Below are 17276 nucleotides of genomic sequence, written 5' to 3'. Positions count from 1 at the left end.
CACACGAAGATATCTAGGTGACTCACCTTCCTTGGCAGTTCGGATGGTTGAAAGAGCTCCGAGTTCTGCCAGGTTCTCTCTGAGGTGATTCTTGTTTTTAATCGTGTGTCGAAAAACCATCTACATGGATATTCCCTGTAGATCGGAGTGCTCAGTTCGGTTCCGTATCCATTATACGTTCAGGTGATGCGACTCGAGTACGCAGAATCGAACACAGTATGGGACTATATTCAACTTAATTGTGGAAAAGAAATGTATTTGGTATCTGAAGCATGTTAGCTTGGTATCAGTCGTGGAACTACGGTTTATCCAGGTGCGTGCTGGGATAATTTAATGTTGTTTCGTGTTGGATGATTCATTACCTCAGGTAATATAAAAAAATCTGAGGAAAAAAATGCCGAGCAAAAACAAACAATGTAGAATATTTACGAGACTGAAACTAAATGTGTGAAATAAAACCGGCTACTTTTCTACATGTAGATTTGCCAAATTTACATTATAAGGCATAAATAGTAATTAGGCTTTATATGTCTCAGGATATTTAGTTTGAATCGTGTATAGGATTGTTCATTAACACTTTTCCCTTTTTTTTATTTATTTATTTTTTTTTTAAATGCAGGTGTCTAAAGACTCCGGAAAGCTCAAAGTCATTCATTTTGGCTTAGTATGAACACCGAGTATGAATTTATATCACCTTACTGTGGAGCTGTTTATTAGATGCAACAGTATGATCTTGTATTTTGTACAAAAGGAGCTTTTTAAAAAAAAAAAAAAATAAATAAATAAATAAATAAATAAATAAATAAGAAACCTCTCAGGAAATTGACTAGTGTTTGTACTTCAGTGTTAAATGTTCTTGAAATATTGTACAAACTAATGCAAGGTGTTTTTTTTGTTTGTTTTTTTTTTGTTAAATGGAAAATGTTAGTTTCACGTTCTTGTAGTGAATTTGAGTTCAGCGCCACAAGGATTTCACAGATCTAAAAAAAAATAAAAAAAATTTTTTTTTTTTTAAATAATAAAATTTTGTACTGATGGTATTTTCCAGAGATTCATTACATGCATAAACATTAGAACTTTTTTCTTTAATAAAAAATTTTTGTTAAAAAGTGTGTGCTTCTAACTGAACTGAACTGAACTGAACTGTCTTGGCCCTTTTCATGTAGTGATCATGTCTGGTTTATTTTTACTGTGCGTCAGAACATCGTTGATGTTTTCCAGCTTTTAAAATCCCAAGACCGCACATCCCTGAACTCTACACCGCTCAGACGTGCGCTTGTAATGGATTGGCCTCGATTGTGCATAAAAGCATCCGTTAAATTAGCCTAATAAACGGGTAAAAGTACTGAGATTTCTCCTTGTCGTAGCTCACTGTGATGTGGCCTGTGTCGTAGGTGGTTAGGTTTTTATTCTCGCCGTCTTCCATACGCGTGTACGTGAGAAAGAGATTACACGCGGGAGTTATAAAGCAGAGGACGCCAGCGTTTCACCCGTATCAGGACTGACGCTGCCTCGCTTTGCCTCAAACTTAATCTGACGGCACCCAGCCACCCGTAATCCCCCGCAGTATCGTAATCAGTTTATTCTACATTCTAAGAGGATTTCCGTGTTTTCATGAAAGAAAAATACAGGAACCGATGCTGGAAACAGATGCCGATTTGACGCGAGGCGGCCTTTCTATCGATGCCACTGGTCTGATTTCGCGTTAAATGGAAAAATCGGTCCGTGGTGCGTTCTTGGAAAAGGAATTGCGACGAATACGTTTGCAGTAAACAAGTATATTAACGTTGCATGATGAGCCTGTGATCTATTAGAAATGGTACATTTGAACACATTGACTGTTTGTTTTTAAAAAACAAACACTCACCCCAGTTGTGGACTGGCACCCTGTCCAGGGTGTACCCCGCCTCGTGCCTGATGCTCCCTGGGATAGGCTCCAGGTTCCCCGTGACCCTGAAAAGGATAAGTGGTATAGAAGATGGATGGATGGATGGACGGACTCACCCCAGTTCTCACCGTTACTGTAACCATTTCTAACTTCTCACATGGCTCGAATGAAGAGATAGCGCTGGGTATTTTCTATTCTGTACCTGATCTGAACGGGAAAACTCAACTGTACCGGAAACATCCTCCATTACAGATAAAGGAAAGCGTTTGTGAGCACATGTGCTGAATAAAGTTTATTGTACCTGGTTGTCCAACAAACAGCGGAAAGACAGATTTAGTCGATCACAGTGCACTCGGCGTTTTTTCAAGTCGTTTTTCGTCCCATCTCAATGCTTTTCAATTTTTTTTAAGACCAAAAACAAACTAGTCATATCAGGTAGGTCTAAATTAGAGCGCACTGTGATTGATTCAATTCCATTAGGACCATTGAGATGACTCTAAAACATGTCGTTCCTGAGGTGCGGAGAGTCACCCTGATGATCACTGGTAAATGATACTTGGTCAACTGGTAGATTTTACTTGCACACTTTTATAGCGGTTTTATCCAAAGCGCTTTACACTGGTTCTCATTCACCCAGTCACTCACACACCCGTGGTAGCAGAGCTGCCATGCAAGGTGCTAACTTGCCATCGGGAGCAACTTGGGGTTCAGTGTCTTCCCCAAGGACACTTCGGTACGTGGAGTCACGTGGGCCGGGAATCGAGCCGCCGACCCTACGATTAGTGGACGATCCGCTCTACCACCTGATCCACAGCCGCCCCTTACTTCAAGACGCCCGTGTGTCTTAGCTAGCACCACACAACACACACCTACGGGCAATTTAGCATAGCCAGTCCAACCACAGGCATGTTTTTGTGAAGTTGGAGGAAACCAGAGAACCCAGAGGAAACCCACATAGACACGGCGAGAACTTGTAAGTCTCCATACAGACAGTAATCCGATCTCAGGATCGAATCAGAACCCTGGAGCACCGCTGTGCCACGTACGAAAAAGTGAACATTTAAACAAAAGGATTAATAGACACTCGGCATTAACCCGTCGGCCCTCAGTCTACACACTGCAAAAATGATGTACAGATAAAGTTGAATATCAAATGACGTTCAGTATGTTTTCTAATCCCATTTTGGGCCATAAAGGTATACTATACTTCCTTTTCATCACTTCCTTATTCATTTTTAAACAGGGATTTAAATAAACATACAAAAAAAAAAAGAGTCAGTTTGCGTGTGTGTGTGTAACCGTTCTTGTTTTCTCATGAAAGTCTTCCTGGGGCTTTTTATATCCGTGTTTGCGTTCCCCGTGTTTTATTTTCATATTCAACTATTTTCACAAAGCCTTTCAGATGTCAGTCAGACTTTATTGTTGAGGGGAAGGTTTTGAAATATGAGACAGCACAAAAATAAAAGCATGAAATGTGCTGTAAAAGGCTGATTTTCAACATCGCTTAAGAACATTTCTGTCTCTCTGATGCTTTTGAGTTTGTTCTTGGGAGATGCGAGGGCTAATATTAGAAATTAAGCCTCTTTGTTACCTTCACTGCTGACGCCTCTGCCATTAATCTCTCCCCAACACACACACACACACCTTTAAATCTACATGTGTTCAGCTTTGTCAGGCCATTTTGTCAATTGTGTAGGAGGCTTTATATGTTTAGTACGGGTTTGCTTTTAAAAAAAAATGAATAAATAAATAAAAAAAAGACAAACAAAACATGTTTGACACAATCCTGGCACTGAGCCCTTAAAGCTTTTCCCAGCAAATTTGCTATTCAGCTGCATTCGGCTTTTATTTCGGTTTGATTACCGTGTAAGCATGCCACGTCCAAGAGAAACCTGTTCTGCTGAGGCCTGGCAGGTTAAAAGTTCACACCTAGCAAAACGTTCAGGGTAGAAAGGTGTGGCGCAGTCATCCGGTCACCTGAACCTTCCAGAGTAAATGCACCAAACTGTTCAGGCCTCTATAATTAGGGCTGTTAAGAGCTGTTATGCCAGTGGTGCGATCAGATTGCAGTGTTGTCAAGTAAGAATGTTGAAGTCCCTTTGTGGGCCCTTAACCTAGACAACATCATGTTGATGTCTCTAAGCAGTACTAATGCAAGATGAACTCTCAATAAGAATGCAAGCAGACGTGTAGAGGAGAGCGTATAGGTACAATCGTAGCTCTAAGTGAAAGTGTACTGTACTCACATCATATGATGAGATTAACCTTGCACTCAAGAGGGTTAACACTGGTGAAGTGGGACACGAGCGTGATCCTCTGTATATTACAAGCCAAATAAATCATAATGAAATGTACGTTTGTTACAATTTGTAGCATCTGTCCTGATTGTCGTAGACTAAATAAATTACGAGGTTGCTATTCTTTGAACTTTTAACCTTTTTTAATTTTTTTTTTTTTATATATATATAAATTAAATAAAAGCTATCCTGTTAGATTAGAGATTATACGACACGGCTGACCCACTTATATTTGAGATTTTTATTAAAAGGAGGACATATATGCGTAATATGTTGTATGTTGAACTCGAATTTGAATCATCCTTGGGTAACTTGGTAAGCATGGTACCAGTTTGAACTTATTTCGAAGCTTTGCATGGTGTGTAAGACCCCAGGGTTCTTCCTGGTGCATCAGGCGGTCAGTTCCCACAGACTGTCCTGTGTGAGTAAGGTTATCACGGTATAACTTATAACCTGTACCCCTCTGTCAGGACTTAAACCCCTAAATACTGCTGCTATTAATCCTCGTCGGTGCGCCCGTGTTTCTCCATCCTCAGCAATTCTGTTAAAACCATGGAGCACCACAATCAGCAGTTTCTCTACAGGGACACACCGGCATCTCTTCATCTCATCACTCCACCACATTTTCAGCTTATAAATCTGACAGTTTTCCGTGTGTAATTACAGTGCAGTAATATGTCCCTGAGAGTTTAATGTCCAGTTTAACCTTGTATGAGGTGACGGCTACGGTCCTGACCACCGATTACTGTAAACACACCTTATTATGACTTTCTTTGTTTGTTTGTTTGTTTTTCCCACCAGAAAGTCTACAAAGTTAAACCCTGTCAGAAAGAGCATCAAACTGCACGTTTCCTTCACTCGACTAGTACCATAAAGAGTACATCTTTTGTAGCTTGAATACAATCTCCTCCACTTGGGAAGATGCATTCAGTCTTCTCAAAGCTTTAAAAGGGCATTATGCTCCAATTGGGTCATTTTTTTAAAAAGGTTTACTAATAATCCATGTTTCAAGGGGAAAGACACATTAAAAGGTCCAAAAGATTCCTCTTTGATACACGTTGGTACCTTTATTTCTGACAGTGAAGGCTACAGTGATTATATTTACCTCCATTCTATTCTATTCTGTTTATTTATTTATTTATCATTGAATCTTAGTTGCATTTGTGAACGCTGCATCTTGTTAATGATCTCATTTTAGTGGTTTAACATGAATCTGGAAGGGATCGAGTTGTGGAGATGATGGTGCGGAGGAGATTTGAAACCGGAAGTGGAGAGACTCCGGCTGCAGTAAGATATTAACCTACATATAGACTTAAAGAGCATACACGGTGCTTAAAATACAATATAGTGGGGGTGCGGGAGAGCAGCAAAAATAAAGAAAATAAGATGGAAAAAAAAATAAGATGCACTTTGATTAATTCTCTCTCTCTCTCTCTCTCTCTCTCTCTCTCTCTCTCCGACACAGAAAGAGAAATGAACAGGATTACATTTCGTTCAGTAAACTGTAATATTTTGAGGGGGGGAAAAAAAAGCACAGAAAACACAGGATGAATCCATTCAGCCTTTTATATTCTATATTATAATTATATACGAGATATTAGACCAAGGCGCATTAAAATAATAATAATAATAATAATAATAATAATAATAATAATAATAATAATAAGCTTTGAAGAAATTAACATGGGGACACGTGAATTTATAATGAACAAATATTAATAAGTAAATAATATAATAATACTAATATATGTTTGTTATTTAGGCTACTAGACGTTATGAAGGTATAATGTCATTAATATGCGTGTTTTTAATATAAGGTCGGGATCATTTCAGAGGGTTTAAACGCATGATCCCGTTTCAGAAGTATTTAAAAACAAATAAACAAACAAACAAACAAAAAAAACCCTGATTATAAAATGTTAAACGTTACATTTAATTTGTTGAGCATTTTCTGGCTGAATATCCCATAATAAACCCAGCACATATTCTCTCCACTGTAGTCCGAGTCCAGTTACACCGTCTCCTTTCCAAATAAATAAATAGATAAATAAACAAACAAACATAAAAATGAATTAACGAAATTGAAACGAAATTAATTAATTTAAATTAATCATCGATAAGATGGGATTTAATTTCTACATGCAATTCTATTTCATCTATACTTACAATTGTAATAATACGTTAAATAATAATAGGCCTAAATGATTATCAGCCTGTGTAATAATTGCTTGCTTTATATAGTTTAGATTAGAATTTAATCTATGAAACAGGGATTAAAACGTCGTAATCGACCTCACTTCTTTCTCTTGGAAGTTCCCCCCCCCCTTAAACTCTCGTGCGTTGACTTTTTCCTTTGAACAATGTTTAAAAATAATTACTTAAATGAAATAAACTCTGTAAGGATGTGCAAAAGTTTGTGATATGATTTTTAAAAAATAATAATAAAAAAAGTCTTAATATTGTATTAACTAAATCGAGTGGCTATTTCGACTACCAGGAAAAGAGAGAGAGAGAGAGAGAGAGAGAGAGAGAGAGAGAGAGAGAGAGAGATTCTCTCCATTTTGTACAGATTTGCTACATTAGATTATTATTTCAGCTATCAGGTGAGAAACAAAGCAACCTTGAGCACAAAACAAAGCTTCCACATAACGGTCCAAAAAAAAACAAAAAAAACTTTCATTACATACATTTTGAAAGTCAGTCTCTCTCTCTCTCTCTCTCTCTCTCTCTCTCTCTCTCTCTCTCTCTCTCTCTCTCTCTCTCAGCAGGTGCACGGGCTGAACTCCGGAATCGCTTCCTTCCGCTCCATAATATTTGTTTCATGCAAATTTCGACAAATCCGCCCCTCTGTCTGAATCCCACACCGACCCTCAGTCCGCGCACCAGAGCAAACACGTCCCCGGTTCCTGTGCGGACGGTGTGGATTCAGCTGCTACTTTATTAATAATTAACAGCCAAGCCGCGCGGACGCTGATTAAAGTCACGTGGTGTTCTCTCATTAGGAACAAATTTGGGGGAGGAGCGTTCTCTCATCACTACGATTAAACATGTAATCATTCTGGGAAACAATACGCTACGCTTTAAGATGATTATAGTTTTATAAATAAAAAAAAAGATTAATACAATCTGCACACCAGTCCAAATAGCTGAAATAAACAAGGCAAGGAATGCAATCATTTCCTCTTCCGGTGACGCAAGACATCAAACACAGACCACATGAGCGCATTCTTCGTGCTCTTAAAAGCCACATGAGCCAAAAGCAGAGCTGCTCTGTCGGAACATGCTCCTGTACACAGCTTCATTTTCCCCCTGTCGGACAGCGTCCGATCCACTTCTGACCCATTAACCCCAAACCACGCCCACATAATTAGGAGTGGCGATTTGGCCGCGGGCTGTTTAGGGGGAAAGTCACTGGGGTTATGCGGAAATCCAACTGCCTGCTGTCTCACCCAATTACATATCGGTTTATTTTTCATAAATATATGCCTATGTTTACAGCCTCAACACAACTGCATTTCTATTCCTGTCAATAATAAATTTAACTGTAATACAGCAGGTAACAACATGTATGCTCATGCAAAAGTTACTATATATATATATATATATATATATATATATATATCGAATTAAAGTGAATAATCTGGATTTACAGCTCCAGCCCGGCTGAGTAACCAGTGTTGATCTGAGACACTGTGCAGCTCAGTCTGTGAGGAATAAAAAAAAAATTTTTTTTAAATAAAAAAAATTCCCAGCATCTTAATGACATTATTTCCAACTTTCCTCCCTGAAAAGATCGCGTGAAAGAAACCTGAATGTCATCCTGTCGAGCTTTTTTAAAAAAAAAATAAATAAATAAATAATTTTAAAAAAAAAACCCTCCACAACTATTGTATTACTTCAAAATGTTTTCTTTTTTCTTTTGCCGAACATGAGCATTTGCGATTTTAGAGCGGAAAGACTACACAGCGCGCGCGCGCATACACACGCACGCACACACACACACACACACACACACGAGGCCATGTAAAGAAGTTGGTAGTTAACTGTTCTTTATTATTTTCATTATTATTATTATTACGGACAGGAATGTAATGGCCTGCGCCTGAAATACATTCAATATCTCACTGGCATTTTTGGGGAAAAAATGTTCCTTAAAAGTCCACATTTTTCTCTCCAAAGTGGGGGAAAGTCCGTCAAGTGCTTCCAAAATGTGTCCGACGTCCGTGCAGACCGATGAAGAAAAACTTCCTCATCATCATCATCATCATCATCATCCAGTTTCTGCTGCCGACTTTTTTTTTTTTTGTACAAAAAAATCCGATTAACAGGAACGAAATGTTACCCAAATTCACCTACTCTAAAATTTATGTTTTCCTTTACATTTCATATTTTTCCCCTACACCCGTAGGGCCTGTCATCCATATAAAAATCTTTTCCCCCCTCCAGGATAACCAAACCGAAATGATCAGCACATCATATCATATCATATATAATATCGTATCATATATCATACGAGTCCGGCAGCGGTCAATTCTTCATTACTGGGTGGGAAAAATTGCGGGGGGGGGGGGGGTTACGCAAAAAAAAAAAAAAAAAAAAAAAAAAAAGATTTAACATAAAAGTATTAAACCATCTCAAATTCCGTCAACGCCAGCTAAAATGTGGTCACTGGAACGGACCCATATACCTATGTACAAGATTCAGCTCGGCTCGAGCTGAATAAAAACACAAAAATCTCTCTCAGCCTAAAAATAACCGATTTAATAAAGAAAGAAAGAAGAATCTGTACAGAGTTCACAGTCTTGCGCAATGTGTGATGGGTATTTTACTCCAGAGCTGAAGAGGGGATGATGAAAAGATGTTCAGGTCAGGTCGCTTAAACCCGTCTGTTATAATCTTCATTTGGGGGAGAAAAAAAAAAAAAAAGAATCGGTTTGATTTAAAAAGAAAAAAAATAATAAAATCTCTTCCACAAGGCCATGTTTCTCCTTCCTTCTTCTCCAAAACACAGGGCTCTTATCCCCCCCCCCCCCCCCCCCCCCTTACTTTTTTTTATTTTATTTTTTATTTTAAAGAATATGATGCTGAACATCTATTTTGTTAACTCTAAGTCCATATAACTTGTTTTATTTTTAAATATATTTATATATAGAAACTCAGCACACTATTCAAAAAAAGTGAGAGTGATGTATGTGATTGAGTGACCGGAAGGTTGGGAGGGGGGGTAGGGGGGGGGGGGGGAGAAAAATAAAATACAATAACCACCACCAGATCACAAGACTTGGAACCTCCAGGACGCCTGGTCTTTGTAGTCCAAACAGTCCGCAGTGTTGAAGTTGAGCTTCCAGGAGGATGCCGCTTGCTCCTTGTAATCCAGGCAGTCGGAGGAGTTGAAGGTCAGGCCGGCGCCGCTGTACGCCTGGTGATGGTGGTGGTGGTGATGGTGGTGTCCTGAAGATTGGCTGATGTGGTGGTGGGGGTGTGTGGGCATGGAAGACGGCGTCATGGGGCTCAGCTGGTGCGGGTGGTGGTGCGAGTGCATGGGCGTCAGGTAGGAGCTGCAGTCCACGCCACTAAAGTAGGATCCGGATGGTGTGGGGTAGCTTTGGCCGTACGCCGGCGTTTGGTTGTAGGACATGGGGTAAGAGGAAGAGGAGGAGGAAGAAGCTGAACCGGAGATGGAGCGCTGCATGCAGGAGGCGCTGGAGGGCGGAACGGGCTCCGAGAGAGACGAGGAGGGAGGCGCTGAACCCGGAGACATGGCTGGGCTCCAGATGGACGAGACCGTGCCGATCGAGGTAGACATGCTGTTGTTGGTGGAGGATGAGGAAGAGGTGGACGAGGAAGCAGAGCCGGCGCTGGAGACGGCCGGCGGCGTGAACTGCCCGCTGCTCTCGGAGCCTGTGCTTTCTCTAGTGGGAGAAGATTTTTTCTTGACTGGCCGAGCTTTTGTGCTGCTGCTGCCACTCTGCTGCTGCTGACGACACTTTGCCCGACGGTTCTTAAACCACACCTGGAACACCAGAAACACACAGGCTGAAACAAGCATGCACAAGAATGTGTTCTGTAGCTGAAAATGCAAACCTACAATGAACACTTTTTTTTTTTTTTTTAAATCATCTAGAGAAGCAGTCCATCATTCAGACACATTTGAAATACAATAACACCCCCACAGAGCCACATTAAATGATTAAAGAGACCTTCCGTGCATGCCTGAAGGGCAAAACCAGGAAGCCATTGTACAGTAGCAGTGTGGACAACACCTAGTTATTGGCTGTTAGTTGCGTTGATTTGCATGAAGGCTCTTTCTGTTCAGGCCCGCGGATCTCATTACAGCACAAGGAGGTGGCAAGAAGATATTAGGCTATCAAGTTTCCCAGCAGAGATGGTAATTCAATAGTGCAAGGAGGGTCTTTCCATCTAGAGTGTTTTATTTCACACTCACACAAGGGCAAATAAAATTATACTTCAGTAAAAGGTGCTTGTCCTTGATAGATTTGAAATCATTCAGGGTCCCCCCAAGAACAATTATAAATTTGTACTTCAAATCATCATCAGAGACGGAGTGAGAAAAGAAGCAGGTGTCTTCATTTCACAGTTTACATCAACACATCATGAGTTCTGATGATGTAGCAGTCAAGATGTTAAATCATTACTTCTCAGCTATAGGGCTAAACAAATCCGTCCAAACAACAGCTGTTCGTGTGATTTAATGTTCAGTCCCTGTGAGACACTGGGTGGGAGGAAAAATTCAATCATCCAGTGAGAATCCCAAGAGTTTCTTATAGGAAACAGTTTCATCTGGTGGGAAAAAAAAAAAAGTGAACATTGCCAAAAGTCCAAATTGAATACTAATTGAATTCAGACTTGAATCTAAAACGCACACACTAGTTTACTAAAAAGTACTCCAACAAAAATACATAAATAAAATCATGCAAGAAATATTACAACAATCAGTAGGGGGCGCTGTTGCAAACTAGCCTAGACGATAGCATGTCAGTTTAAACTCTACATTTGAGAGTAAATCGTAGTTTATCTTATAGCTTAATTATATTATAGCTGTGTTAACGAGACGTCAAAGAACATAAGCACCAAGCAAAACTTTTGAATTTATTTATTTATTGGCGTTTTTAATTTTTTACATAATGGTGTACGCAGTTATTGATTTTTCCATACAACAGTCACATTGTAAACACCTGTGAATTCATTTTAAAACACAACATGGGCTGACACACAGCAATGTCTTTGACAATGAGAAAATAAGAATCAATTTCTCCTGGATTTTTGAATGAATGAATGAATAAATTAATAAATAAATAAATGCGCATTTTTTTTTCCCAAACAAAAGTTAAATAAGTTCTTTCTGCATGACCACTCACTACTCGTGTAGGATTTATACCGTCACTAGTGGAAACCTACCTGCACTCTGGATTCGGGTAGATTGATTTTTAGGGCCACTTCCTCGCGCATGAATATATCCGGGTAACGCGTTTTGGCGAAAAGAGCTTCAAGAACGTCGAGTTGTGAGCGCGTGAATGTGGTTCTCTCTCTCCGCTGCTTCCGTGGCGTTGCTGCTGGGACAAAAAGGGGACGACAAGAAAGAATGAAAGTTTCTGTGGAAAAAAGAATTTGTGCATTCACTTAAAAAAACCAACAAACAAACAAACAAACAAACACTTTCTTTCCTTAATGCGCATCCTTCATTTAATAAGTAGAAATATAGGCTACTATAACTATTTATTTTTTTTAATTACTGTGTAAAAAAGGAAGTCACGCATCTAAAAAAAAAAAAATTCTCCAGAGATTAAATCTCCAGAATAAAGTACACATCTGGAATTATTCCAAATAAATATTATATACATGTCCAGTCTGGTATGTGCGCATCGAACATTTTGAGTTACAATTTAATTTACTCAAATATGAAATGTATATCAAAGCTATTAGTGCTCCAGAGGTACATCATGAATACTCTGGAGAGTTTATGAACAAAAGAAATGGAGTTAAAAAAAACAACAAAACAAAACAAAAAAAAAAACGACGGTGTAAAAAAAGTTCTTCAAGCGTGCAAAGCGATCAAGTGCAAATCTAAACAGACGCTCAAGTGAAGTGTTCATACTCCATTACTCTCCATCCTGATCAAAGCTGAGCACATTTCATATCAGAGACCCGGAAAACTAAACTCACACGGTGCACGCTAGAAAGTGTACCCGACTAAATAATTCGAGCACATCGTTAAAGAAAAAAATTAAGAAAAAGAAAACCTTCCTATAGCCTAACGTTTCCCCTCCATTCTTCCTGCACTGCACATTTGAGTGTTTTTCTCCTCTTAATGTACCTGACTCGACTCATCTTATTAACACGCTCTTCAAGAGCTGAAAATGTGTGTGTAGTGCAGAGAAACACACGCACACACACACACACACACAAACACACACACACACACACACACTAAAAAGCTGATGCGGGCTTACAACTAATCCCCAGGATCAACCGCAACTCAGTCGGTGGAAGATTTTTCCCCCCTTATAAAGCTCCTGAACAATGCTCTAAAGAATAACAGGAATGTGAGCTCTGTAGTTTTTAAATCCAGCGTGAATAGCGCGCTTGTTTGGGACTTTTTGTCGATTTAACACACATTTTGTGTTCTCAGAGTTAACTTTTTTCTTTTTAGATGTTCATTAATATTCGTGTGAAGCACTGCTCGATATGAGAGTGTAACAGGAGTGTGTGTTAGAGGTCTAGATGCTCCACATGTTAATGGTGTGTGTGTGTGTGTGTGTGTGTGTGTGTGTGTGTTTACCTGGATAGCCGACGGAGGGATGCAGCAGGTCCATGGCGGCTCCGCTCAGCCCCAGGCCGTTCATGGCGTAAGGGGGCTGTTTGAGGTATGACATCATGCTAGAGGCAGGCGCGGGTCGCCCCGGTTCGGCCCAGATCGCACGCGATTCGCCCCGGTAATGCAGCTTGCCTGAGCGCTTCAGACCCTGAAACACAAATTCGGCGTGTGCTTAATATAAATGATTAAACAGAAAACAAGGCAACACGAGCAAATGCAAAAACAATGTTGATTTAACACGGTACTTTATTTGGGGATTTTCCCCCCCGCCCTTTTAATGCAAAAAACAACAACAACGACATTTAAATTAAAGGACACATGTAAAACCGATTAATACCAGCAACTCCATAGTAAAAATTCTACAATAAATAATAACAACAACAATCAATTAGTCTCAGGTGGCTGGAAGTAAGAAAAAACCTCATTGTGTTTGCATATTTCAGGCGATGAACATGCATATTTATAATAATAATAATAATAATAATAATAATAATAATAATAATAATAATAATAATGTTAGGAATGAACGTGAGCATTAATTTGTCGAACTTTTGAATCTTTTTAGAAACGAATGACAAATCAACAAACTACTTAAAAATATTGACTTAAAAATGGCACGGGTTTAAATAATGATAAATAAATAAATAAATCAGGTAAGCTACATTCGAACATTTTTCCCCCTGCGATTGTGTGCGTTCAGCTCGACAGATTCAGTTGTTCGGAGACATTAAAACGTACACGTCACGTAGGCCCACACACCCTAAATAAATATGAACTTTATACAGTATTAACCGAATGAACTCGGAGAAGACCAAATGTGAATGAGCCTCCTGTAAAGTGTAAAAAATTACAAATAAAAGGTGAAAGCTTAATGTGTAGGCCTCGGAGCACTCCTGCTCACAAAAACAGCTATTTTTAGAAAAGAAAAAAAATATGACTTTTTTTTTTTTTTTTTAAACATTATTTTATTAAATGATAGAATTACCGTTTAATTAAATTGAGTATTATTAGCAAGGTGTTAGAGTGATTATTAACCAAGAAACAAACATCTACTAAACTTCAGGGTGATTCTTTTAAATGGATTTATTTATATATTGTTTAGTAATAAAATAAAAACACCATCTATTTAGACTGAGATTCTACAATTATTTTTCTTTGCACTTAAAAAAAATTAAAATAAATAAATTCGTTGCTTTATATTGTTGAGCTGAAAATGAAAAAGAAATAATAAAAAAAAAAAGCACTGCAAAATCTAGGCGGGCATGAGAAAATAAATTCAAGTCTGAACAAATGATTCATTTAACTTTTTTTTTTTTTTTTTTAAATATGTTATAGACGTATGTGTCCGTCAACTATTTTTAAACTTATCTAAAGGAGAGATCCTGCGTGCAAATCAAGCTAATTGCAATGTAGATTAGAGCTCCAGGGAGCATGGCTAAGAAGCGACCTGATCACTGAAGTAAATATAAATAATAATAATAATAATAATAATAATAATAAAAACACAATTAGGCTCGAAGAAGCCCAGAGATGAGGACATCGACCCCGAAAGTGCCAGAGCTCCCTGAAATTAAAACAAACGGACCAGTTTTTTTTTTTTTTTTGTCATTTAAATTAAAGTGTTAATGGCCGAACTAGAGTTTAACTCCACCAGTTTAACTCTACCACTAACACCAAGTTTAACGACTTCACATCAAAAAGAAGTTAAATAATTCAGTCTTTAGGCATGCATGCAAACTTACTTCAGTTTACAGATAGGAATAACCGCACAAAAACAAAAAGATTCTAGTAATATAATAATAATAATAATAATAATAATAATAATAATAATAATAATAATGCTTACCTTTTTGAACTTCCTTGTCGGGTATAATTTTCTCAGGTTGACACTTCAACGATAAAAAAAAAAAATATCCAACCAATGGCGGAGATCAGGAAAGCGGACAGAAGCAACTCAAAAAAAAAAAAAAAAAAAAAAAAAAAAAAAAAAGGAAAGAAAGCAACCCAAATAAACCAGCTTTAAAACACTCCTAAAAGCAGGCAGTCTCTGTGCGGGTGCTCGTCCTCTTATTTAAATGGTTAAATCACACACTTGCTGTGTTTCGAGCGTAATTCCGCAGTTTTTATACAAAAATAAAACCCCAAATAAACTCGTTTTAAGCTTTCGGAGGCTCGTCGGTGTAAAAGGTGATTGCTAATGTAGACAGATGGAGATTGATCACCTTCTCCTAAGCCTGCCTCTCTAAGAGCACAGGACACCTGCAGCTCAGCTCCGTGCCAACCAATCAGCGCTCTTCCCGAGCCCGACTGACGTCGAGAGCAGCCACTCGGCTGCCGAGAGTGAGCTCGAAGCCCCTCCCACTCCATCCTCCCTTCGTGACCGAACACAACACAAACCTGCAGCAGAGACTGGACTCGACTTTCGTAGAGGAGCGAAAAATTCCCGAAAACCCAAAAGCGGGTTAAAATTCGATGTTGGAACTGGATCAGAGATAAATTTAAACAAATTGTATCCAAACAAATAGTTTAAAAAAAAGAAAGAAAAACAAAACAAAAAAACACAACATTGTTGTGACACACAAAGGTGGTGAATGGGTTAAAAAGAGAAAATGATCCAATGTTTTTTTTTTTTTTTTTTTTTTTTAAGTAGCCTAAGATCACTTTATAGCCTATATTTATTTATTTTATTTGAGCAGAGATAAAAAAATAAATAAAAAAAATAAATGCGGCGAATGTGGAAATGACAGAATCCCGATTAAAAAAACCCCTCAATCATTTAATTTAAAACTTGTTCAATGTCTGACGCGTTACAGATTTATTAAAGGAAACTGCACAAACAACAACCAAAAAACATCATTACATAATAATAAAAATGATATATATATATAATGTGACTCAAGGAAACAGTGTCAGAAATATAAGCTGAAATATACAACAGACAGACACACGGATAAACACTGTCATTTAAAAAAAACAACAACAACAACCCGAAATTAAATACCGATCAATCTTCTAACTTTCTTTCTTTCTTTCTTTTGCAAGATGTGTGGGCTATTCTGTAAATCTACACACCCTAATATCCACTGATGTAACGCGTGATACAAATGCGGTATAAATAATAATAATAATAATAATAATAATAATAATAATAATAATAATAATAATAATAATAATAATAATAAGTTTAATTTATCCACTTTATCTATTTTATTTTGTTTTTTTTATTGTGTACCCATCTTATGAATATTAATGCAGGCCTAATCCCCACTTAGAATTATATTGGGGAATAGTGCTGAATAAAGTTTAATAGGCGGTCTCTTTTAAGAGGGAAATAAGGAAAGGGAGACTGAAGTGAAAGAAATTTGAGGGGGGGGGGGTAATAATAATAAAAAAATCATGGATGAGAGAAAAACTTGTTTTAAGGATTATTATACTAGCTATAAAAAAAAAAAAACAGAGAGAGCGAGCGAGAGAGAGAGAGAGAGAGAGAGAGAGAGAGAGAGAGAAATCGGCTAACAGAGTATGAAAACGCGGAGTGTTTCCTTCCTCGGAAGGCTGTTTCTCTCAGGCTCGGGGATGGACGGTCATTTTAATTTTAAGGAGCTTCGCTTCGGGGTCTTTTGTCGGTGTCACCAAAATAAACTCGCTCTAATTGAGCCCCGGTCTGAAAGCGAGCTGATGTTCAAAGCAAGTGACCGCCGTAAAGGAACCAAATTACATTCTCTCTCTCTCTCTCTCTCTCTCTCTCTCTCTCTGTAGGCTCTACTACATGAGGCATCTGAATCAAAGAGCGGCTTTACAGAGATCTAGAGAGATCCACACGTCTAGAAAGTCCTGGAGAGGAGAAGTGGCCTGTAGGAGAGAACTGAGATGCTTCAGTCAATAGCGAAGAGAAAAACAATGGAGGGAAAAAAGTTAACTGGGCGTTGAACAGAGGCTTGGAGGAAAGAAAGAAAGAAAAAACAGCAGCTGATGATGAGTTACTGTTTTACAAGTTGTCGAATTATTATAATATTCCTTATAACCGTAATATGAAATACGAAACCAATCTAATAATAATAATAATAATAACAACAGAGAATGGTACTTAAGAAATGAGATCCTTCAACCCACATTATTCCTTATTAATTCCTTAATTAATAATTAATTCCTGCGGTGCTTTCTGTTTATTCTGTTCTCTCTCTGTGTATCTCTTTCACTCTCATATAAACCCCCTGAAGAAAGTATCAGGTTCTCAAGTTGTGGATCTTTTTTT

General features: G+C 38.2%; 2 protein-coding genes across 5 annotated transcripts in view; one reads left to right on the top strand and one right to left on the bottom strand.

The window, feature by feature from the left end:
• wdpcp (WD repeat containing planar cell polarity effector) overlaps positions 1 to 1083 on the top strand; it is an 81786-nt gene extending 80703 nt beyond the window's left edge. Inside the window, exon 18 of one of the 3 annotated variants that reach the window (XR_008397055.1) lies at positions 620 to 1083. Coding sequence is in view for 2 of the 3 variants with exons in the window: in XM_053682931.1 (XP_053538906.1) it covers positions 620 to 670 (51 nt within the window). In the remaining variant the exon portion in view is untranslated. The remainder of the gene's footprint in view (positions 1 to 619) is intronic. The other 2 variants (XM_053682931.1, XM_053682932.1) reach the window with 2 other exon arrangements.
• Positions 1084 to 9251: 8168 nt separating this feature from the next.
• Positions 9252 to 14948, bottom strand: otx1 (orthodenticle homeobox 1). Of its 2 annotated transcripts, XM_017475469.3 has the most exons (4): positions 14868 to 14948; positions 12986 to 13169; positions 11605 to 11756; positions 9252 to 10198 (listed from the first exon to the last, which is right to left on the bottom strand). In XM_017475469.3, exons 2-4 carry the CDS (start codon positions 13080 to 13082, stop codon positions 9458 to 9460), a joined length of 990 nt encoding a protein of 329 aa, XP_017330958.1. In that variant the 5' UTR covers positions 13083 to 13169; positions 14868 to 14948; the 3' UTR covers positions 9252 to 9457. The 2 variants fall into 2 exon arrangements, with proteins under 2 accessions (XP_017330958.1, XP_017330959.1); XM_017475470.3 differs by lacking the exon at positions 14868 to 14948 and having other exon boundaries at positions 12986 to 13356.
• Between the last annotated feature and the right edge of the window lie 2328 nt (positions 14949 to 17276).

Source organism: Ictalurus punctatus, chromosome 9, assembly GCF_001660625.3.
Source record: "Ictalurus punctatus breed USDA103 chromosome 9, Coco_2.0, whole genome shotgun sequence".
Classification (NCBI taxonomy): domain Eukaryota; kingdom Metazoa; phylum Chordata; class Actinopteri; order Siluriformes; family Ictaluridae; genus Ictalurus; species Ictalurus punctatus.
This window is presented reverse-complemented; position numbering and strand designations above follow the sequence as displayed.

Bases quoted from the DNA above. Each gene is read 5' to 3' on its own strand.
- otx1 (XM_017475469.3), bottom strand. From the start codon at position 13,082: ATGATGTCATACCTCAAACAGCCCCCTTACGCCATGAACGGCCTGGGG. The intron at 11,757-12,985 runs GTAAACACACAC...TTGTCCCAGCAG, and splicing joins TCCCTCCGTCGGCTATCCAG to CAACGCCACGGAAGCAGCGG. The intron at 10,199-11,604 runs GTAGGTTTCCAC...CTGGTGTTCCAG, and splicing joins TACCCGAATCCAGAGTGCAG to GTGTGGTTTAAGAACCGTCG.